Source organism: Mesoplodon densirostris, chromosome X, assembly GCF_025265405.1.
Source record: "Mesoplodon densirostris isolate mMesDen1 chromosome X, mMesDen1 primary haplotype, whole genome shotgun sequence".
NCBI lineage: Eukaryota > Metazoa > Chordata > Mammalia > Artiodactyla > Ziphiidae > Mesoplodon > Mesoplodon densirostris.
Genome location: NC_082681.1, coordinates 119,780,685 through 119,805,990, shown reverse-complemented (window position 1 = coordinate 119,805,990; position 25,306 = coordinate 119,780,685). Strand labels below are relative to the sequence as shown.

The following is a 25,306-nucleotide window of genomic DNA, read 5'->3' as shown; positions in this document are numbered from 1 at the left end:
TAAAGCACCTAGTGCTATCATGTTCCACAGATCATATCTCTTCCAATAAAATAGAATACAATTTAAATTTTAGAAAAAGTAGATATCCTATAGACACTTGATATACTTTTATAAACCACTTAGGAGAAAAGAAATGTATATATGCTTAAAAGAGAGGTAAGGAAGTAAAAGCAAAAGTTCTTTTACTTTTGGTCATATAGTCTGAACTTTCACTAGAGATACTTATAGATACTTCAGGAGAGATTCCCTGGCACAACTTGAAAGTTGTTCCAGGTAACTAGCAGTTTAATGTATATTTACCTTTTTAAAATCAGCTCTTAAATAATAAAACTTACCTTTCGCATACATGAATTTGTGGCCATAGTATTCCCAAAGATTAATTCATTTGTTAACTCATTCAGCTAATATTAGTTGTGTACATCAGGTCAGCCAGGCACTTGGGATGCAAAGATGAATAAAACATACATTTTCCCTGGAAGGCAGTCACAATGCAGACGGAAAAAACAAAGAGATGCAGTGCAGCCACTTTAGGTAAGTAGGAAGGTGTGAGCAGAGTGCTGCAGTAGCCTGGGAGCTGAAGCCCCAGAGTCTTACTGGGAAGTCACATAAATAAAAGTGACATTTATGCTTGAGTTTTAAATGATGAATAGTCATCATCCAGGGTTTCTAAATGCTAGTTATCCCCACTAAATACCTGACACCTTCTCAAACCTAGATCTGAAATCTGAGGGTTTATATAAATCTCCCAGCCCAGACCCTAAAGGCCCCAAGTAACTTCAAACCTTAATAAGCAATAATTGATGACAACTTCTTTATTTAACCTATAAAATGGTCCCATTACATGGACCCCCCAAGTGTGACAATATTCTCTTGGATTTAAAAACAGTGATAATGAAATACTTGATCCTGCTGAAGTATATTGAAAAAAAAAACCCTGAAGTTACAAAAAAGTTCACATTTTATATTTTCTGAAAATGACAGTGATTTAACCTGTTAGCACTTGTGTGATACCTTAAAAGACATTGTATAAGTCCTTTAGCCTTACAGTGTTCAACTTAGTTCTTAGTTACAAATACCCTTATCTTCAAGTATGTGGACTTAGTCACCATTACTACCTATTAACTTCCCAGCTTACCTGTTTACTCAAAGAGGTTTAGAGTTATAAGAGTCCAAATAGGATTTTGAGAAGCAAAGGAGAAACATGATACAGTTTTTAGTGTGTGCTTTTGGTTTCATTCATATGATAGATATATAAGACAAAAATATTTAGGGAAGCTCTGTTATTAGACACTGTGACAAAGAAACAGATGGAAAGAAAAATACTTGAAAATATCCTAATTGTGAGCTTTAAAATGTATTGATTAACCAAAGTTCTCATTTTATATCATGAACCCACTCTTTGTGGCTAAGAGTGAATTAAAAGATCAGTTATTTGCCCTAAGCTGTAAGATAAATACAGTATGGATAGACAGTGGATGGCCTGTCTAGAAAATAAGTAAATAATACCTGTTGAGATTTATGTATGCCAGGCACTCTTCTAAGCATGTAAAAGTCATTAACCCATTTAATCCTCACAACAACCCTGTGAGGTAGATACTAATAGAATCCTCACTTTACAGATGGGTTAAATAACTTACCCAACTAGTAAGTGGTAGAGCTGGGATTAAATACCCATGGATATTTGTTGACTCTACCAGTGGTACTAGATAACTATTATGAAAATAATTTGCAAAAGTGCAGGAAAATAATTTCCAAAAATTTCATTACCCCTTCCAAATTCAAGCATTTGATTTCAGGCAAGCAGAACTAGATCTGATTGTATATGTTCTTCTATATGTTTTGTATTTCCTGACACTATAATAAACATGCATTTACATAGACATGGCCTTAACACACCTTAGGAAAAGATAGCTAAATTAAGGGGTACAGTTAGCAACAATGTGTATGCCCTTTTTAAATGAGAGAGCATATAATAGGTTTTACTTTCCTAAAACAATAAACAAGAATGATTTCTGGAAATACAGATATAGTAGGTGAGGCAACCTAGACTAGTGATCGCTGGCATTGACTTTATCATCAGCCATACTTGGTAATCCTGACTGCCATCTCATTAGTGCAGTGTGACCTTAGGAATGTTACCCAAGGCCTCAGTTTTCTCATTTGTTAAATGAAGATGATAATATCTGCCTCATAGACTTTTTGTTAGAATTTAAGGACAACACACTGTAAATTGCCTAGAAAGTGCCCAGTATGTGCTAGATATTTCTTTTCACTGTTGTCATTATTACATAGAGACTTTAATGTTGCTGAGAAAATAGATCTTGAGTGTTTTTACCACAAAAAAAAGGATAACTATCTGAGATGATAGATGTGTTAGATAGCTTGATTGTGGTAATCATTTCACAATATTTACATATAATATCAAATCATCATGTTAATATATGCAATTTTTATTTGTCAATTATACCCCAATAAAGCTAGGGAAAAAAACAAAGAACTGAAATATCTCAACAGGTAAATAATAATAATAATAATATGAGCCATTTAAAAGTCTTTGAAGAATAAGATGGAGTGAATAAACAGAAAGTTCAGAAAAAAAAACTTTAATGTGAAAGTAAAAGGGTGAAAAAGGATAGCATTAAATCACTTTAACTATTTGGTCTCATCTGCTCATGCTTCAAAGGCAAAGGTTCAAATTTTATGAGATCAGTTGCTTGGCAACTTTTCAGAATGGTAATATTTCCCATCAGCTTTCCCTTTTCACTGTTCATAGACTCCTTGCCCTTGCTGTTCCATCACAGCACATTTCTGTGCATAGAAACCTGCTAAAAGGTAGACACAGTTGGCTGAGTCCCTTTGTGGTTGTGAGTGGTCATATTTTATAAGAATAGGATAAAAACGTATTTTTTACAATAATATTATAGAATAGTATTGGTTTGAAGGAATTCAGACCTTTTCTGATGTATTGAAAATCCAGGACCTCACAGAAAGCACATGAACGAATGCAAGGTTGGTATTTTACAAGTGCTCCTCAGAAATGTTATTTGTACACACTGTGCCTTGAGGAAAATTAATTTCTGTAATATTATACCTGAACATTTTCCACCAGAGCAGTTGGGACAAGAGAAAACCAAATACCATGTCCCTTTTATCCACATGAATAGCAAATGGCTTGAAGTGATTTAACAGTAGCATGGTGAAGGACTTATGGGCAGTGATACTGTGAACTGAGTTTTATCAGTGTGAGGTAGGGATATGGTCTGAAGGTTCCAGGGTCTCTCATACTTCAAAATCACCTTTCTCTGTCTTACAACTTCATTCTATCTTTTGGGCAGTTAAATTATAATTAATAGCGTTATTTCAAACATTTCTTAAAGGTACACGTAATATATTTTTGCATTTCTTTATTTCCAAATAAAAGCTTGTTCCCTTTCCTGTGATTTTTGAATATAAATTATCTTCCTTATCAAATAAAAGTTCAGCTGTCATTCATCAGCTATGCTAGAGAGAAAAGAAAATGGGATTCTAACCACAAGAAATTTCTGTGCTCAAGTAAAACACACTACTTCCAAAGCAGAACTAAACATAGAAATAGAAATTAGTGAATCAAAAATTCAGAAATATGAGATATGTACTATACTCACAGGAATTCTTATTCCTTTGGACTTATTTAATACACTTCATAAAGACTGCATGTTAGCTTCACAAAATAATTTTGAATATCAAGTTGATGGTGATAAGGGACCATGTAACTGATGGAAAAGTAGTTCAGCAATATTTTGGCATAGAAATAGAAAATAGTCTGTTCCTAATGTAAAAATTAGAGTAATCACCTAGGGAAGGCACTCTTCTTTAATTTGTATAATTTTACTGATAGAGCATGAGTTTTGAGGTCAGATAGACCTGAATTTGGTGGCAAGCCTCGGCCTTTAATAACTGATTGACCTTGTAATTGAGCCTTAGCCTCACTGTGTTTTTGTTTCCTTATCTGTAAAATGGGATAGCAATACTACTTTTAGTGTTTTAATGAGCATTAAATGAGATACTATATCTCAAGTACTTAGCACTGGTCTTGCCTCATAGAAAGTACTCAAGAAATGGTGCCTAGGGACTTCCCTGGTGGTCCAGTGGTTAAGACTTCGCCTTCCAATGCAGTGGGTATGGGTTTGATCCCTGGATCAGGGAGCTAAGATCCCATATGCCTCGCGGCCAAAAAACATAAAACAGAAGAAATATTGTAACAAATTCAATAAAGACTTAAAAAAAAAAGAAACCATGCTTACAAGAAATGGTGCCTAAATGGCATAATAAATTACTGCTTCTCATAAATAAAAGTGTCTCAAAGATTCTGAAGTGCTGATGGATCAAATTAACACTTCCTCCTTTCCTGTGGAGGGACTTAATAAAGAACAAAAGGAATGGAAGTATTCCCTCGGTTTGGTCCCTCTACCTACCCAATAAATAACCAGCCATTTAAATCATACCAATTAAAAGAAATATAGAGTTTGCTTGTTTCTTTTGGTTTGGTTTTGAAAAGTAGAAGGAAGAGCATCAAATAGCTCGTAACACTAGAAACCTTCATGACCCAAGTCTTCTTTTAAATTCTGTTATTGAAATCACTACCTCATATGCTAGGCAGAAGAGCCTAGTTATAACCTCTCAGCATCAAAATTTTGAAAACAATTCAAACCCCACACCTTTTTAAAGTTGAAGATTAGTTGCTTTTAAAAAAGGATAGTGAAAATAATATGTGAAATAAGTTAAATAGTTGGAGACTTTCAAAGAAATGAAACCTGGCAAGATCAGATTGCCCTGAAAGAATTGAAGGTACTAGGTAATAGATAAAACAGTAAGCTTAAGGAAAAAAAAACAACTTTTAATAAAGTTCCAGAATATTAATATGTGAATAAAAAGGAAGGATTAGCAAACCAAATCAACAAAGCTGATGGAACTATTAGAGGAAAAGAAAAACTCTTAAAATGAATTAACACAAAGATATTAGTGCTTCCCTTAAAGACAAAATGGGAAAGCCAAGAATAGAAACAGTCCAACTCAGAGATTCTCAACTGGGGTCAGTATTGCCCCCTAGGGGCATTTGGCAATTTCTGGGGACATTGATAGTTGTCATAAATGGGAGTGGAGGTGCTACTGGTATCTAGTGAATAGAGGCCCAAGATGGTACTAAACATCCTACAATGAATAGGACAGCCCCCAACAATAAAGAATGATCCAGTCCAAAACATCAAGAGTGCTGCTGTTGAGAAACCCTAGCTAAATTAAGAAGAATCAGTTGCAGACAAATTGAATACAGAAGCAGATGTATATGACTAGAAAATCAAAGAGCCCTTGTATGACATAGGGCCAATTGCCTTTTTTTTATTCAAAGAATCTGGGAACTTACTTCTCTGGAAAGATAGACCTGCATTTACTCAAACTTAGCATATTCTCTGAGCAGAAGTAGTATAAGGTTGTGAGTATCTGAGATGACTTACCCTGCTCTATAGTAGAAAACCTAATCATGACATCCCCTGGAACAGGAGGGAACTCATTGTCCCTAGTTGAAATCGGAGTGCATTTTCCCTCAATGGGAAAAAGATATAATAAATGGCAGCAAGGTGAAATTTAAATAGAGTGGTTACTGTGCTTTCAAATCACAATGTGGCTTAAGTAATCCAGCATTTTCCTATGTATGTTCTTCAGATCACTAGTTCTGAAAGAGAATCTTTGTAAATGAAAGAGGTTATGCGGTTAAATAAGATTGGGAAGCTCTGCATATTTTATCCCCCTCTTGGAGATTAATAAATGCACATTAGCATACTAAAGGCTTTGAAAATCTTGTTGAATTGGGGTTAGCTTATTGTTTCCCACATGTATTTGTACATTGCATCTTTTTTGGTTTTGGTCACAAAATATTTATTAACCTCCCAATGGAACTAATGTTTGATGGAATATATTTTGGAAAGGCTGAAATAGAGTTGCAGCTCCTCTTAAAAACCAATATACCAATGATAAAATTTCTTTGTTTTAAGTTGCAAACAGCTGACCTAACAGATAAGCATTTGGAAAAGCCTCTATTCTTAACTTGAAGTCTGCCCCAGCAGACAGCTTGTTGAATGTCATCTTCATTTTTATTGTGCAGAAAAGCCATTTTCTAGAGTAAATCTTATTTGTGATGAAATTCCAAACTAAAGTAATAAATATTAACTGGAAAGATCAGTGCATGGCTCCTCATAGAATTACTGGTATCACTGCAAAACAATTTGCTAGAATCATGAAGGAAATAGAACCCTGGGGATAGAAAATGTCAAGTGTTATATCCAATCTTGTTAAAAGGGAGATGACTAAAAATTATACACTGATTATCTTAATGACTGGAGACATTAGAGGAAATAATTAAAACCAATATACAGGCATTTAAAAGTATGACAACCTAGCATCACTTTATAAATAACACATCATGTCAAACCAGTTTATTTTCCATCTTTGTTAAGGGATGGACAACAAATACAGTTACATCTACAGTTTATGTTCTAACCCTGCATTAGTTCTTTACCTAGCCTTTAAGAACTTTTTGCAAGAGTTGCAAACTGGCTGGGAGTATACTTTTTTAAAAAGCAGTAATCATACATGTCAGTGAATTATTTTTGAAGAAAAATGAATTGGATTTTTGTGTAATGCAATGGTCTTGAATTCATCACTGAGGCAATTTAACGCAGTGAAAAGAGTACTGAAATAGAAGTTCAAAGTCTACATTCACGGGCTGACTCCAAAACTAATTATCGGTGAAATCCTAAGAAATTAACTGTGGTGTGTGTGAAGTTCTTCATCTCTACCTTTCTTGCTAACTTCACTGACTAATATGATCCCAAAGAGAAAAATATGTGAAAGGAATTATAAAGTTATTATGTCATTTTGTTTATTTCAAATGAGGGTCTTCAGCTGACGGTCTTAATCATTGTCCTTTTCGCTTTTCATGAGAAGGGGTGACTGTCTTCTATATGTTGATAAGATTTTCAAGATACTGCTTTACTAAGATCTTTAAAAATAGTTTGCTTTACTTGTAGTTTTTAACTTGAAAATGGGATGTTTTTAACCAAATACTATTTACCCCACATCATCTTTCTTTCCCACAATGGTATTGCTGAGCACAGCAGGGGGCAAAAGTATTTAGCAGAGCCCATTGTTTTTTTACCCACCAGAGCCTTCAAAAGAGAACCCAGAGCTCTTTTGCCACTTAGTATTTAAACCATCTGAATCCTTCCCCATCTCTATGCACAGTGGCAACATTTCGACTAAAATAACCTTTCTGAACTCCAGTGTGTACAGCACATTTGCTCTCTTGGTAGAATGTAATTTGATTCAAAATGTAATTAGCCTTGGAATCAAGTGTTAAAAGTTCCCTATAATTTTTGATGCAGTTCAAAATTTTCTCCTTCAACAATTTTTATGTGACTGCCCATTTAAAGTCTAGATCACCTTTAGGAAGCGATAGGAAAATTCACAAACAAGATGTGGCTTATTCTTTGAAATGAGATTTTAATTGTTTTTGTTCTCCATTAATGCAACTGAAACGATTTCAAATTAATAATCATTAGGTTTGTATTTGATTTATATTATAAGGCATTAAATCCAGTACTTAAATAATCATCACATTGTGATGTTTACAAGCCACTTTTTCCCCAAGCTCTTTTATCCAGAAATGAAATTTTAAAAATATGGCCCTAGGGATCAAAGTGCCCATTTTTACTTATTTTACTAGATCCAGATATGTTGCCTTTATCCTTAAAAAATTACTGACTTTCCATTTAATTCAATTTTACTCCTCTTTAAATGTGTGATTCTCTACCTTAAATAATCTTGGGATGTTTTCCTAGAAATGCAGTCAACCATCTGAAAGCAATTTTTCTGTCTGGTATGTGGGGAGTTTGATGGGTGTATGTGGCATGCTTATAGCTTAACATTCCTTAATACACTCATTTTCATCAAAATATTGGCTAAAATATTCAGAACAGATGTGTATATGTGTGTATGTACATATTTTTTCTCCTTAGCCTCTAGAGAAAGCTTCTTTTGTGAGCATTAAAGGGTATATCAGACGTAAAGAGAAATTTCTCTGCAATCCTTTTTTTCAACTCTTTGACAACTGTAATTGAGAAGATTACTTCTCAGATGCTGTATATCACCCTGAAACTTAATGATTTTAGCATGTTGGGGGCAGAGTTTTTAAAAGGTACGGAAGGGATACAATTGCAAAGGCAGCAATTCAGTAGTATTTCAGCATATATCATGGGTAGCTTAATATGGGAATGTTTCTAGATAAGAAATCAGGAGGCAGGACTTCTGGTTCTGGCTTGATTACCAAACAGCTCTGTTAGGCTCAATTTGTTAGAATAATGAAAGTGGTTGGTCAGGTTCTTTAGAAGGAAGTGAGGGGGGGAAAGTGAAAAGGAGGGGAATGGAAAGTTGACAGGAAGGAAGGGGAAGGAAACTTTGAAAATAGAAACTAACGGTATAGCTTGGACCTTTTTAGTCCAATGTATAAGGAAGGTCCCCTGTTTACTTTCTTAACAAGTAATCAGTTAACAAATATTGAGCTGTTACTATGTTTAAGGCACTGTGCTAAGTGCTGGGAATACCACGGTAGACAGAGAAATTTTTGTTCCTTTGTGAAATTTACATTCTAGAATAGGGACAGAATTGAAGCAACTAATTTAATAAATACTTATTTGACTATAACTGGCATGCTATTTAAAAAAAACTACAAAAGAAAATAAAAACAAACATAGAGGAACCTGACCTAGAACAAGGTCAAGGAGAGTATCCCTGAGGAAATGATATTTTTGCTTAGCTCTGAAGGATGCATGTGAGTTTAGGAAGAGAAGAGGAGACAAAAACCAGAGAAAGACAGAATCCTGGGTGCCAGGTAAAGAAAGTGTTTCAAGAAGGGAATAATCCTCTGTGTCAAATGTTGCAGACAGATCAGAAAAGTCAAGGGTTCTGAGAATTGTCTTTTGGATTTAGCAACATGGAAGCCCTAGTGACCCTGACAATAGTAGTTTTAGTGGAGTTCAGGGGGCAAGAGCTTAATTGGAGAAGGTTCAAGAGAGAGGAGGAAATTCCACATGTAAGTGAGATCATACAGTATTTGTCTTTTTGTGTCTGGCTTATTTCACTAAGCATAATGTCCTTCAGTTTCATCCATGTCATCACAGATGGCAAGATTTCCTTCTTTTTATGGCAGAGTAGTATTCCATTGTATACATATACCACATTTTCTTTATTTATTCATCTACTGATGGACACTTGTATTGTTTCCATATCTTAGCTATTGTGAACAATGTTACAATGAACATGAGAGTGCAGATATCTCTTAGAGAGACTTATTTCATTTCCTTTGGATATATACCCAGAAGTAGGGTTGCTGGATATTATGGAAGTTCTATATTTAATTTTTTGAGGAACCACTGTAATATTTTCCATTGTATACTTGAATTTTGCTAAGAGTAGATCTTAAGTGTTCTCACCACACATACACGTGCACACACATGCAAATGGTAACTATATGAGGTGAAGGATGTGGTAACTTGATTGTGGTAATCATTTGGCAGTGTGTGTGTGTGTATAATCACATTGCAAACCTTAAAAAGTCATGCTGTACAGCCTTAATGTATAACATTTGAATTTGTCAATCATACCTCAGTAAAGCTAGGAAGAAAAAGAGGAGGAGAGAAATTGGAGACTGAGAATAGAAGTGAGACTTTAGGAGTTTTTCTCTAAAGGGGACCAAAGAATTAAAGTGGTAGCGGGGTGGCTGTTTATTGTCAAAGAAAGGTTTTTTTTTTTAAGGTTGGAGAAATTAGAGCATGTTTGTATGCTAGTGGGAATCATTGGGTTGAAAGGGAAAAATTGATGCTACAGGAGAAAGTAAGTAGAATTTCTCAAGAGATGCCCTTGAGTAAGAAAGAGGGAGTAGGGCTTCCCTGGTGGCGCAGTGGTTGAGAGTCCGCCTGCCGATGCAGGGGACACGGGTTCGTGCCCTGGTCTGGGAAGATCCCACATGCCGCGGAGCGGCTGGGCCCGTGAGCCATGGCTGCTGAGCCTGCGCGTCCGGAGCCTGTGCTTCGCAACGGGAGAGGCCACAACAATGAGAGGCCCACATACCGCAAAAAAAAAAAAAAAAAAAAAAAAAGGGAGTAGAATCCAGTGAACAGTCCAGTAATTTGGGATCTCCCTAATGTCTAGCATCCTTTCATTCAAGCATTCAAAAGAAATTTAATGAATACTTGCTCTGGGTCAGAATCTTTGCCAGGAACTTCCATAACAAAGATATATAAGTTCCTGCCAAAAAGTAGAAAAACCCATAAACAGACAGATACAATACAGTATAATTAAGGATCATATATGCAAAAGGCACTAGGAAAGAGCTAAGGGAGCCCAAGAGAGTGAGCAATTAACTCTGCCAAAGAGCACTGTAGCATTTGTAGTAGCATTGAAAATGTTTTACTGTCTAAGGAAAAAGTTGGTTTATTTTCAAGCAATTCTGTACACTAGTATTAAAACATAGCAATTTCATATTAAAACAGTATTAGATCATTATAAGGCATTCCATCACATCAGTATTCTTTTTTTTCTCTTAGTAGATTACCAGTTTATTATAAAAGGCTATAACTCAGGAACAGCCAGATGGGAGAGATGTATAGGGCAAGGCATGGGGCAAGGGCTTGGAGCTTCCATGCCTTCCCTAGGTGCACCACTCTCCTAGCGTCTCCACTTATTCACCAGCCTGGAAGCTCTCCAAACCCTGTCCTTTTTTGGTTTTTATGGAGGCTTCATTGCATAGGCACAATTGATTAAATAATTGGTCCTTGGTGATTAAACTCAGTCTCCAGCCCCCTCCCATCTCTGGAGGTTGTTGGGGGGTGGGGGATAGGACTGAAAGTTCCAACCCACTAATCACATGGTTGGTTCTTCTGGCAGCCTGCCAATAATTGGAATATTAACCATTGTCTTTGCTTCCAACAGTGGATCCCTGTCCAACCCTATCTTGTTAATATCACTACTATCCTGAATTATCTATTTATTGTTTCTTTGCTTTTTTAGAATAGTTTTTATCAATTTATATATGTCCCTTATAATATGCTGTTTAGTTTGGCTTGTTCCTGGACTTTCTAAAACTCCTATCTGCTTTTTTTTTAGACTTAATATATCTTTATTTTATTTTTTAACCATTTTTAAATTGAAGTATAGTTAATGTACAACGTTGTGTTAGTTTCAGGTGTACAGCAAAGTGATTCAGTTGTGTGTATATATATATATATATATATATATATATATATATATATATATATATATATATATACATATATATGTATAGATTCTTTTTTGAATTCTTTTCCATTATAGATTATTACAAGATATTGAATTATAGTTCCCTGTGCTAAATATTCTTTAAATTATATTTAGGGTTCTGTTTGTGTTTAATTGCAGCTAAATATAGTTCATTATTTTTAAAAAGCTACTTGCTATTAATTTCAGAATAAAATTCAAACAAAATCCAGAAGTATTTATCTTTGACCTCTTGTACATTTATTAGACTACAATAAGAAATACAGTGCACAATTCCCGCCTCTATAGAGATCTCAGTTAGAATGCTCCAGATGTGCAACAGATATGAAAAGCCAAAGTAACAGAATAATAATTTAACTATGAGATACTAGCACAGATTTATCACAAGGTTTATGATGGCGTGTTAAATGAACTCTATAATTAATAAATGTTTCATGCTTAGAGGAATAAAAAGTTTCTGTAAGAGGAAGGGGTCAGCAAAATTTTTAAATGGGCTTTTATCTTCATGTTTTTACTATATTCTTGACTTTTATTAATTTTCATTATGAATTAGTAAATAGTGTTATTACATAAAGAGTTACCTTTCAATTTTCCAAATTATTTTTCAGAGATTTATTACTAATTTATGTACAATTACATCAGAATGAGTCAGATGTGTTTAATTTAATAAGCCTTAAAAGGTCATATGAGCATAAAAATACTTTGCCTGTATTAATAATAGTGTACATTTGATTTAAATCTAGCAATAATGCATGTAGAACTCTTTTTCTTAGCATCACTATAGCATCAAACCATAAAGATTTTTTTCTATTTGAACTTTGCTGTTATGAAATTAAAACACTGCTATAAATACACAGTGGCAAACATTTCCAAGCTGCAATCAAAGATCTGTATACTTAGAATAAGAAATAATTTAAGCCATTGTCTATTTTTTAATTTGCCAAAGACTGTTGTTTATATAAGAATGCTACCTTGTTATTACTTTAACTGTTTTACTAAATCTATTTCAATACTTTAGCACAATAAAAAATTTATAAAAGCATTGTTTATAAGTAACATTATTTGTTATAACTAAACAAATCATACACTTTACTTTTAAAAATACTTATTTTGATTTACATTGCTAAAATTCATAGCTTTATAACTAGTAAAAGCAAAAGCTTGATGTCCTATAAAAGTAAATTTTAATTAAGACTTTTTAATCTCAGTTTTTTGTCTGGTTCAATATATCTTCCTCAATTTTGTATCAGTAATATACAGTATACTTCTGTTTAAAAAAAATCACTCCATAAACGGTCAGTGTTTAAACCTTCTGCAAATTTTTTTCCTATGGTGAATGATATAACCAGACATATAGCAAAGGCTTAATTACATTCTTTCATGGCTTAGTTCCATGAAAATCTCAGAGAATATGATGTAAAATACAACGAATACAATTATATATTTTGTATTCTATGTGAGAAGTTTCTTCTTGTTTTTGTGCACATATATCTGACTCCAAACAACCAAACAATTCTTCAAAAACTATCAGACTGTTTTCTTTCTTAGTGAGAGAAAGTTAAAACAATGTTTATTTGTTGGATTTTTCACTCTTCAAAAGATTTTCTTGGTGACATGTAGAAACAGTGTTAGAGCTGTTAACTATTTCAGTTTTAGTGCCCATGCTGAAATGGAGTTTATCCTTAAAACCAGATTCTAAAGAAATGAGTTGTAAGAACTTTGAAAATATAGCACTCATAACATTGAAAAGCTGGAGGACTGATTTTGGAAAGCAGTTGAATAGACATGACAAAATGAGACCTTTCCTAAAACCTTTATGCCACCCTGGATGGGCAGAATATATTGACGTGCATCAGCTTACCCAAATTCCCTCTGTAAAATTGCAGAAATCTACCCCATGAAAATTTGGAAACTGAGATGATCATTTATAAAGTCGTTTGCACACCTTGAAAGGAAGCCATTAAATAAATACTTCGTTGGGGGGCTCATTAATAATTTTATCATGTCTAGTTCATCCTCAGACTTTCAAAGAGCTTAGGAAAATATACTAAGTAAGCTGTATCAGCATACATAATAAAATGCCATAAGATTGGCACATTTTCCTTAAGAGCATAATGAGAAAGAAGTATCTTGATGGATTTTTTTAACTCCATGGAGTGTTCATAGCAATTTGATTGTGAAATGTATCTGGGCAAGGAGGGAAGTGAAGAGGACATACAGTGACCAGGAGGTGTTGAAAGGTGGGAAGATTGGTAGATTAAAGGAGGAAGAATTGTTGGAGTGCTGTAGGGGACGTGCTAAAAATACAGAAGGTGATAGGAAGTTGGGGTACTGGGAAGAATTACAGCCTTTGCAGGTGACAAGATTAAGCATATGACCACAAGAATGGGTGGGGGAGAGAACCTCAAGAAACTGAGAGGCCAAAATATTGGAGGGTGACTATTAAAGTCACCAAAAATTACTACAGAAGTAGTGTTTGAGTGCCTGGGTTTGAACCCTGGTACTACACACTTACCAACTGTGTGTCCTTGGGTAAATTACATAACCTGTCCCAGGCTCTTCATCTGGTAGAATGAGGGTAATAGTATATTTCTCATAATTTTGATAATTAAACAATTTAATACTTATAAAAACCCTTAGACAATATGTGGCATATGGTAAGATATATACATGTTAGTACTATTATCATGATCATCATAATCATCATTATTATTATGACCCAGTCCCACATGAGTCTTTAATTTTCATTCATTCAGAATTTATTAACCTTCACAAAGGCCAACTATAATGTTGGTTAGTAAATTTATATGCCAGACACTGTGCTAGGTATCCTTTTTAAACTTTGGTATGATTTTCTTTTGGCTGTTTTGTGCTTCAAGAATTTCAAGTTGATCAGAAATAATACACTGCAGCCTCACCGAAAAGCTATCCTTAAAGTCTATGCCATGAGTTCTGCTTGCTAAAGTAAAATTAAAATGCTTTTTAGTAAGAACACAGACCCAGAGGGAAATGGGACAGGCCAAAACAGTGATTACTTGGAACTAGAAACTAGAGTTCACAATAGCAAGAGATGCTTGGGGCAGACCCAGCTTTAGGCCATAAAAGAGAGTATAGCCATATTGCTGAAGAATGGTGGTATCCAAAAAGCAGATAGGAGTTAGGAGGCAGTGAAGATGGGAAGTTAGTATTGTGGTGTTCCAACATGAAATGATGGGTTAATGTTCTGGCAGGCAGGTTAAACACAAGGAGCTACTATCTTGGAGATTGGCTATCAAGATAAAGACACTTGGGCATTGGGGAATAAGACAGATCCAGTTATTGAAAATGAAGTCACTAAAATGATGATTCTCTTTGTAAAGGGCCACATTCTTAAGGCCTAGGGCTCCTAGGAGAGCAAACCTAGGCTGTTCTTTATTATTTATAAAAAGTGCCTGAAGTTTGCATTATCACCTGGCCAATTGCCACAGGCAGTTTCACCTTCTGGCTCAAAACACACATATTTTTCACCTTCACAAATGCCAACCATAATGTTGCATATGAGTGAGTGTGTTTTGCAGACTGTAGCTAAAAGTCCGTTTAAGTTTGAGCGGACGTGGGGAAGAAAAACAATGTGATGTGAATTTTGTTCTCTGTGTTTAGGCAAGCTACGACCTATATCTATGCCAGTGGAATATAATTGGGTGGGGGACTATGAAGATCCAAATAAGATGAAGAGAGATAGTAGAAGAGGTAAGTGTTCTAGAATTTCAGTGTAGGCTGGGTTGTTGAAACAAAAAGCAAATTTAAATGTTTTTTAAATAGGATGTTGTGGCTTCAGTGGAAAACTATTCATTCTCTCATTGACTTTATGATACACCCAAACCAACTCAGACTAACCTTTAACTATCTTGATCTGTTATTAAGTAGATATCTTCTCTGAATGCCTCCTAAGGGATTCAGGGTAGATAAGTACAATGTAAAAAATTAATATCTGAGTGTTATTTGAAAGTTAATACTTGGAAAACAAGGTCAGAAGTGTGAAACTGCATAAAAGAATTAAGTTCAACAAATAGAAAGAGTTTGTGATCAGTCCCCATTGGTCCGCAATGCCAACCTCACTACTTTTGTATTAATATAACACTAAATTGAGCTTTGAAGCACATGGGTGAAAACTAATAGAAACTGGGCCAGTGACTCTACTGAAAACCATATAGAAATGGAAAAAAAAAACTGCTTTGCTTTTTTTTCTCTTCTGTTTGCTGTTCAGGGTTATCTTCTTACTTGGGGGTGGGCTACACTTGAAGTATCTACCAAAAGTAAGTTTTTATGTTCACTTATCCTGCCATTGAGGTGAGCAGTAAAGAGAGCAACTGGAAGTTTTGCTACTAAATGGGATTCAACCAAGTGTGGCTATGGTGGGCCCAGTGGGTCATGCTGCTACTTCCATTTTCTGAAATGAGATCCCTAAGGTTAGAGGAAAATTAAAATCATTCAAAACAAAGCAAAAAACTTTTCATAGAACCTAAAGTCACTAAGCTTCCTTTATAACGTGTTTAACCCACTTGCCTGTTATTTCTAGCCAGTGTGCAGAATTTATTTCATTAATACACAGATCCACAGACTACACAGGGATAAGCAAGCATGACTATCTGCTTCATTAGACTTCTTAACACTTGTTTCATGCAGCGAGAATTTCTGGAAGTGTTGGTAAATATAGGAACATTGACAGATTCCTTTACATCTATATATTCATTCCGTCTTCCAAACTTCAGTTTCTAACCTCATTTGTTTTATAGAATTAATCAAGAAAAATATTAAAAGGGAAACACTTATATGCCTTCTCTGAGTCACTCTTTTGGGAGTTGATATGATAGTGACATCTTGGGGGGAAAAGGCCTTATGAAGCACCATACTAAGTTCTGGCTATCAATTTAAGCATAGGTTTTATGAACTAAGTTTCCTCACTATTGGCCCATAGTGTGGGTTTTAACTTCTCCAGGGATGCTCCCTAGCCTGCCATAGGTCAGTGTTTGTCATCAAATTTTTGCAGAATCTCCCTGGGGGAGCTTGTTAAAAATTTTATGAGCCGCACACCCAGAACTTCTGATTCAAGTTCCGCAGGTGATTCTGATATAGTTTGTTCAGACCTAAAACTTGGAGAAATAATCTATAGGCTATCTATTTCCTGTTTCCCTATGATCCCAAATAATTAAGATCCTCTATATTTTCACTACAAAGGTATTTCATAAATGAGGTCAAGTTACATTTCTGAAACAAAATCTCATAGTACAATTAAGGAAGAATAGGAACTTTGGAGTATTTGCATATTTACATTGCTGTATTTATCTTCTTTTATATAGAAAACTCTCTACTCCGATATATGAGCAATGAAAAAATTGCTCAAGAAGAATACATGTTTCAGAGAAACAGCAAAAAAGACACAGGGAAGAAGTCTAAAAAGAAGGGTGATAAGAGTAGTAGCCCGACTCACTATTCATTGCTACCTAGTTTGCAAATGGATGCACTGAGACAAGATATCATGGGCACACCTGTGCCGGAGGCCACACTATACCATGTAAGTAAAATTTCAAAGACTCTATGATAATACTTGCATTGGCAGACGGGCAAATGACTCTTTCTGGTAAATTCCAGATTATTTATCTTTATCTTCTTGTCAGATTTTCACAAAAGATCCTAAATTTAGATGTTATGCCCTGAAAAAAATGTTTAAAAAAATTGATGGCTTATTGATTTGCTCTTCAGTTCATGTGTTCAATGAGTTCATGTGTTGTAGCAGGTTATATTTTTAATGAAATAACTTAATATGCACAGAATTTATGGAGACTAATAATTAATTAGCTGATTACTCATTAGTGTGATAATACACAGTAAATGAATAGCTGTAAAGTTCAACATTAAAGATAAGATTTTTAATATATTTATGATTTCATTTAAAAATGAACATCTACTATGCACTAGGCTTGGAGCATGGTTCTCGAGGTAAAAATGAGAAGACATAGCACACCGTAATATGGAAAGAAAGACACACCAAGAGTCCCAATACAGTTTGTAATGGGTGGGTGCAAGAAGTGTAGGAGAAGAACAGCCTTTGCCTTCTTGGGAAGTGAGAAGAGGCTCAGAATGGGGAGCATTTGGGTGAAGAGTGAAAAGCAGTATTTTTGTGGGAAGGCGTATGAAGGTGTGCCACAAATGTGTGCGAATATGGCATGTTCCAGGGACTTCATGTGGCTCAGAATTACTGGTTCATTAAAAGTTGAAGGAAAGCATGTGAGAAGGGGCAGTAGATGCCCCCCTAGAGAGGTAGGTGGGGCTTAGATCAGGAATTTTATGATAAAGTACTTAGGGTCTTTCCTGTAGTAATAAAGAGCTACTGAAGAATTTTGACCTGGGGACTTGCATGATGAGATTGGCCTATAGGATCTCTCTGGTACAGAGCATCAATCAAGAGATGTGAGGCCAAAGGCAGGGCCGTTAAGGCCAGGTGGATGATGAGAAACTAGGACAATGGCAGTGTGGAGGCTGAGAATCTTGTTAGCCAAAACATTCAAATCACAAAGTCAACCCATTTTATGACATTTTGGTTAAAAGGGAGTTTGTTGTGCTTCTTATTAGAAGCCCTTGAAAAACATGGACTACAGGTTTTTGAGTTGAACAACTGTGCTTAGTGTACACAGCATCAAAAAAGTTTAATCTGTCACTGCTGTGGAAGACAGACCATCTAGATATACAAGATGTGAAAGATTTAACAACTCATAGTTGAGTTGCTTTCCTAAGTATATCTTTTAAATCATCTAATTACTTATTCGCTAGGTCTCTCATAAAACGAAAATGAAGAAAAATGTTTTCATATTTGGGTTGACATAGGAGTGCAGTTAGCACTCTTGGGCGGTCGTTCTCTGTCCTCTCCTGTCCCCAGTTACATACCACCAGCCTCTTCTTCTCCAAGAGAATAATGCCCATATCAAAACCTGCTATTTTGAATAAGTGGCAAATCAGATTATTATTTTTTCCATAGACATTTGCAGTCATTCTGAAATCAATACTCATAGCTGTATGGCGGGGGCCACTTTTGCTATCACTAGTCAGAAATGTTATCTTCACACTGAGAAGCTGGTGTTCTAGTCAGAAGTAATAGCCTGAACAAAGATCTAAACATAAGAGACAGCTGGCCTATTCAAGAGGGAAGTTGGTAGTGAGAGATGAAGCTAGAGAGGGAAGAAGAGGCCACTTCACCCAGAGCGTGTAAACTATTAAAGTGTTTGGATTTGTCGTAAGAGGAGCGGTAAGCCATTGAAGGCTCATTTAAGCACTCAGCCTGTGCCATCCTGTCGTGCACGTCCAGACGGGAATATACTGTGTGAGGAAGGAAAATAGCTGAGTCTTGTGGATTCTGAGTAATTAAATTATGGAAGATAGTAAAAGGTAAAACTGCTAATCAGGAATATTGTGAGTATAGTCTAGTGTTGTCTATAAATTGTTACCACCTTTCTGAAAGGCATTATTTAGTTAGGTGTGCAAAGAACCTGGTCTAGTAACTTCACTTCTAGAAGTTTATTCCAAGAAAAAAAACAAGGGCCTACTTTTGCCTCCTGTTTTTATTCTATATCCTGAGTCTGTAACAGGGTATTTCCCAGATAGATGATATTTATCCCAACTAATTTTTAACAGAGAGACAGCACAGGGTAAGGAATATTGTTAATCATGGAGGAGGTCCTCCCATGTAACACTAACCCACTAATTTCAGAGTGAAAAGCTGGACATTTTCTAACTATTCTCTGGTTTAAAAGAAGCTAAATAATTGTTAGCCCCAAAATGTATGTTCAATGTCTATAACCAGTGTTCAAAAAGAAAGAACATTCATGGTTGAGTTTTATATTAGACTCTTAAGTTCCTTAGAGGACTTTACTTGCATTTATTTAGTACTTTTACAGTTATCAAGGGAGTTTCCACATTTGTTATGTCTTTTAAACCTCACAACAACCGTGTTTGCAAATGACAAAACTCAAAACTCAAAAAAGTTAAGTGAGTTACCCAAAGCTGTGTTGCAAAAAAGTGTAAGAGTAAGGACTAGAACCCAAACCACCTACTGCAGGGATCTTTCCACACTCTGCCCTGGTCCTCCATGCATGGTAGGCATTGCATACACAAATGAATTTGTGCTTTAATAACTAAATGAGTGAATTTTGAAAAAGTTTCACTTGAGGAAACGTGTGCGCTCATATGTTGATTTTAATAACATCTCTGGTAGCTGGATTGATTTCTACCCAGGTTTCTCTTTTGCTCTATATTACTATTTTTTTATTAAGTTCAGAAAAACATACAGAGCTACTGCTGTTATAAAACACAGGTAGTTATTCAGCATGATATATTACTGAGACTACAGGGTACTATAGTTAAAATTGCCTGGACCTGGGAGGCAAAATAAAATATATTTAAATGATTGCTTTTTATATTTCACAGGAATTTTAGTTTTATTTTTTAATCTGTATATATGTACTTATTTAAAATAAAAGGATGTTTACTTATGTTAATTTTTTTAAAAACATAAGATCAGTATCAATATGTAATCCAATCACCTTCATGATGAACCATTAATCTTCATTCTTACCAATTATTCCTTTGGATAGCACAACTACTTTTACTGAAGTAGGACTTAAGTGGAAGAGGATTATAAAGATGGAATAATGAGTTTCGTAAGGCTGCTATCTCTGCTATAATACTAGTTCCATGTGGTCTGGGTTGAAATTTAGAGAAAATTTAGTTGAATTCAATAGCAGGATCATATCAGCATTAAATACCCTTAAATAATTTACTAAAGGTGTGTGTGTGTGTGTGTGTGCAGGGTGTTCCTTTTTAAGCTCCTAGATTATCATTCCCGTTAGTCTATTCTGGAAAGCAGCCTAATAAAAATACACAAAGCCAGGCAAATACAGTTTGACTTCAGCATGACTCATTCCTCTTAGCAATTATAGCAGAAATGTTTATATAATAATAAAGAAGATTTAGAAGTTTATGGTATTGTAAAATACATTATTTTATTTTTTATTAATTCCATATATTTGTTATTCCAATTTATGTATTTTTCTTAAACTTATTTGAAAAGAAATCATTCACTATGCTCTAACTACCCTAATTATCACCGGTCTTTGCCACCTCTTTCCTTTTTGACATGTCCCTCCCTCTACTGAGAATGCTTCTACCCCATCTTTCCCCCTGGCTGACTCCTATCTAAACCTGAATTTGCAGAGAGACTTTCCCTGACCACTACACCCTAAACTAAATCAGTTTCTCCTATTATAGTCTCTTAGCACCCTGTATATTTTCTTTGAAAACTTTCTTATGATTCATAATTACATATTTATTTGTGTGATTATCTGCTTAGTATCTTTCTTCACTATATATGGTAGGGAGGGCATGTCCGTGTCCATGACAGGAAAGGATAGTTTCTCCATTTTGTTCAGCACTATATTTTAGTACCTAGTCTAGGTCTAGTACCTTACAAGTGCTCAATAAAAATGTGATGAATAAATGAATGAATGAGTGAGCGAATGTGACAGGAACTTCAATCCCTTTCTCAGTATCTCTCAGCTGATGTCCTCAGCCTGCAAAAACAAGAGCCACCTCCATGACCAGCCCTGCCCAGCACAAGCTGACCTTCAGTTGGGGTGTGTTCATAGTGGGAACCACCAGGAACCTATTACCATAGGCTCAGTGTCCCATGTGCCTGGGGAGAGGCATAGGGCTCTGAATGTCTTCTATCATGTTTGTCTAGTCCACATGACGAAATTCTACTTTGTTTTATCGATTAGGTTTCCATTTCACTCCAAAGATGGGAACTCTGCCCTTACTGGCGCCTCCTCCAACGAGGGTTTGGCTGGTTTACTGATACAGACGACAGACCATGTGGAGCCTAACTCTGACCACCCACCCATTTAAGAGAGTATTGGAAGCACCTAGTAATTTACACTCACCATGTTGGGCTCCCTATCAAAGCAGGTCCCAGTTTGTACCTTTAATCAGGGTGATTTACAAGACTTCTCTGCTCCACAGGTGCCACCAGGGCAACAGGATTAGCTCCCCCTCAGCCTGGCCTCATCTCCTCCACTCCAGCTAGTTCTTACTCTCTTCCTATCACTGCCCTCTCATTATGGAGGTCGCAGTATGCCTGTCAGCCAAGCATGTGATGGTATTTTTCAAAAGAGTATAACTTTACTTTACCTACTCACTGATTCTCTGTCTGAAAATGGAGTTGTTAGCTGCCAAAACCCTCGTCTGACCTGAGAGCACATGAAGCAAAGGCAGACAGCAGTGTCTGGTGTGTGTGTGTGTGTGTGTGTGAAATCCAAATGTAGTGATGAAAGCCTTTAGATAAGGGATGATTAGAATCAAGACTTTTTTTTTGCTTAATATGATATACCTATGACACCTTGCTCTCACATTAAAGCTGCTGAACTAAATCCAAAAACAAAATAATAATTTATTTTAAATCTACATGCTGAGAAGCCAGAAAAGTAAAATTTGATAATGGATCTAGGCAACATGCAGGTACACTTTCATAAACTGAATAATGTGATTTTAGGTGGCTTATTTAAAACAGATTTTGAGTAGGTGTTAAAAAATCTGGATGATTTGTTTTATAACATTCCAACATGTGCGTGGCTTGTCTTAGTTATTTAGGATATAACTGCAAACACTCAGTTACTATTTCACTTCTGATAAGTACTCTTAGCCATTTCCATCAAATTGTGAAAGGATTTTTGGTGGAGCTTCTGGAGGAAGGAGGTGGAGAGCTGTTAAAAGACATCTTATTTTTAAAAATTTAACAAGTAAATAAACATTATGAAACGGACACTATTCTAAGTAATTTGCAAATTTTAACTCACTTAATCCTCGTAAAACACCTATGAGGAAAGGTGCTGGTATTATCCCCATTTTACAGATTAGGAAGCTGAGGCACTAACAATAAGTAGTTAAGTGGTGGAGCTGGGATTTGAACATTGGCAGAGTTTCTCTCTCATACACCAGATGGGCAAGACTACCCTCAACAGTAAACTTGTTCAGTTCTATGCTGTTATTTCATGTAAATGGAAGATTTCTTGATTTAATATTTACTCCCATTACCATCTTACCCCACTTACTCATGTTTAGACTTTTTCTCTGCCTACACACAATAATGAGAAAGGGAAAATACTTCTCTTTGTGAAATATTTAAATCTCAAAGTCTTTTGTTTGTTTATTTAAAAAATTAAATATGTAGAAGTATTTATCATTTATCCGAAGTGTTTCAAATTGCCCCTCAAAAAATAACATAATTTAGCAGAAACTCAACAGCAATTCTAGTAGTGCCAACTATCTTTAAGGCCCAATAAGTGCTGTGGAATATATATAAATAATAATAATATTGCCACTGCTACTACTAATAATAGCTAACATTTACCTATTGCTTACTAAGTTCCTATGCTAAGAACTTACATACGTTATCTCATTGAACCTTCAAATTGACCTACTGAGGTTGCTACTATTATTATATCTATTTTGAAGAACTGAAACACAGAGTTTACCTTGCTCATGGTCACACAGCCAGAAAGTAGCAGACTTGAAATATGAGTACAAGCAGTCTGACTCCAAAACTCACATTTTTAGATGAATAAAGCCATGTCTACTCATAAGGATTTTACCATCTATTAGAGAAGCCAGAGCTATTATTATCACAAAGATGAAAAATATGCTATATTGTCAGCCTATAAACATTTATAATTAAATTTATCTACAGTTATAAAGATTGGTTTGTCTAATATAGGCCTGTCTTAGCTGCATTGTTTCAGGATCAATGTAGCTAAAATAAGAGGGCAGTTAGTTTCAGTGGCTAGATAACCATCTCTGAGCTAACAATTGTTTATAATAACCACTTTCTCCACGCTTTGACTTTACTCACCTAGATGACAGCCATGGTACAGTGTGGCATGATGTTTCTCCTCACCGGGGTGCATGCAGATATCCATTCTAAATATTATTGTATTCATATCATATGTATTCTCTGGTTCCTGTGGGTGACTTCACTATTTCTAGAGTGTTGATGCCAAATTCATAGTAGCACTGGCAAAGCCTACATGGGAACAGCCTGGACTGTGACAAGTGTTTCCCATTGGAGCACTTCACTAGAGTGGTGATTCTCAAACTATTGGGCTGTCCTTAGGAAACTGCTCCTGGTGACTGAGGCTTTATGCAGAAATGGCAGTCCTTCCTTTGATTCTTATGGGCAAATAACACATAATTTCACAGACTTTAATTTTCACTTGTGACTAGATATTGCTTATTAGTAACCTACTAAATGATTTTAAAAGGTTATAAGTTGAATAATCATAAAATAATGCATTAGTAGAGTTTACTGAATATTCTAATTCACTATTTTTCCAAGATGCCTAGTATCCATGCAACCAACAGTACAGTTGTGCTCTTATTGCACAAGCCCAAGTGTAGATGGTTCTGGTTCCCACAGTTTTCAGGAGGAATGCTATATTGGTACATCATCAGGATTTTTTTAAGTTACCTATAGTTTTCAGTTGCTTTTTTTAATTATAAATTATCATTAGACTATTGACTTTAGTTTGCTTTAGGTTGCTTGCTTTACCTTCTAGCGTGTTGTAATTCACATTACCCAGATTTTCTTGAAATGGTACTATGAATTATCCATACCCTACAGTACTTACAGTCATATTTTATTGGTATCACCTAGTTAATTTTCCATTGGAAAGTAGGGACAAATGGACCACAGGGCCTACTGACCTAAGAGGGTCACAATCAAAACTTGTTGAGACCCACTGCCTTAAATACAGTTATGTGGTTTTAAAAAGTAGAAGGAATGAAATCTTGGCTTTTCTTGTCTATAAATATGAAACAGTTTTATAGAATGCAAGTCCATGAAGAAGTCTAGGAGGAAAATTCACTTGTGTTTCCTGACCCATTTATGCTAATAGTTATTTTAGTGAAAACCATTAAAAAAAATCATGCTCCTCCTCCACTGCAACAGGTGTAAAAAGCATCTTTTCACTAAGAAGGCATAAAAATGTTAAATTTTTTATGCATCTTAAATCTTATATGCATCTTAAATGTATATGCATTAAGAGATTCAAAATACTAGAAGCAAAGTCCAACAGAACTGAAAAGAGAAACTGACAAATCTATAATTATAGTTGAAGTCTTGAACACCCCTCTCAGTAATTCATAGAGCCACTAAACAAAAACTCAGCAAGGGTATAGAGTGCTGAACGACTACCCACCAACGGTATCTGACTCCCCAAAACATCAGAATACACATTGTTTTCAAGTGTGCATGGGACAGTCATCAGGATAGACCATATCTTAGGTCATAAGATAAACCTTAATTTTAAAAGAACTGAAATCATACAAAATATGTTATCTAACCATAATGGAATCAAACTGGAGATCAATAACAATTAAAAAGTAAGTCTCCAACCTCTTGGAAATTAAAGAACGCATTTTAAAATAATCCATAGATAAAAGAGGAAATCTCAAGGAAAATTGACCTGAATGAAGATGAAAACACAACATATGCTTAGGGGAAAATTTATAGCACTAAATACTTATCTCAGGAAAGGAGAGGGACTTCCCTGTTGGTCTAATGGTTAGGACTCAGCGTTTTCACTGCCAGGGCCCGGGTTCAATCCCTGGTCAGGGAACTAAGATCCCGCAGGCTATGTGGCATGGCCAAAAAAATAAATAAAAGAAAAGGAGAAAGTTGTCACCTCAAGAAATTAGAAAAAGAAGAAGAAATAAGCAAGCATAAGGAAGATAATAGAGAGAAGAAATGAAATTTGAAAACAGAAAACATAGTAGAGAAAATCAAAAGCTGTAAATTTTTTTGAAAAATCAAAAAAGAAATTGATAAATGTCTAGCAAGACTGACAAAGGGAAAAAGAGAAGACTAAAGGTACCAGTA

At 35.3% G+C, this 25,306-nt stretch overlaps 1 protein-coding gene across 4 annotated transcripts in view; it reads left to right on the top strand.

The window, feature by feature from the left end:
- Positions 1-25,306, top strand: part of CNKSR2 (connector enhancer of kinase suppressor of Ras 2) — a 257,184-nt gene that overhangs the window by 158,459 nt on the left and 73,419 nt on the right. For 2 of the 4 annotated variants that reach the window (XM_060086860.1, XM_060086857.1), the window contains 2 exons: positions 14,986-15,075; positions 16,686-16,900. In XM_060086860.1, coding sequence (XP_059942843.1) covers positions 14,986-15,075; positions 16,686-16,900 — 305 coding nt within the window. The remainder of the gene's footprint in view (positions 1-14,985; positions 15,076-16,685; positions 16,901-25,306) is intronic. The other 2 variants (XM_060086861.1, XM_060086858.1) reach the window with 1 other exon arrangement.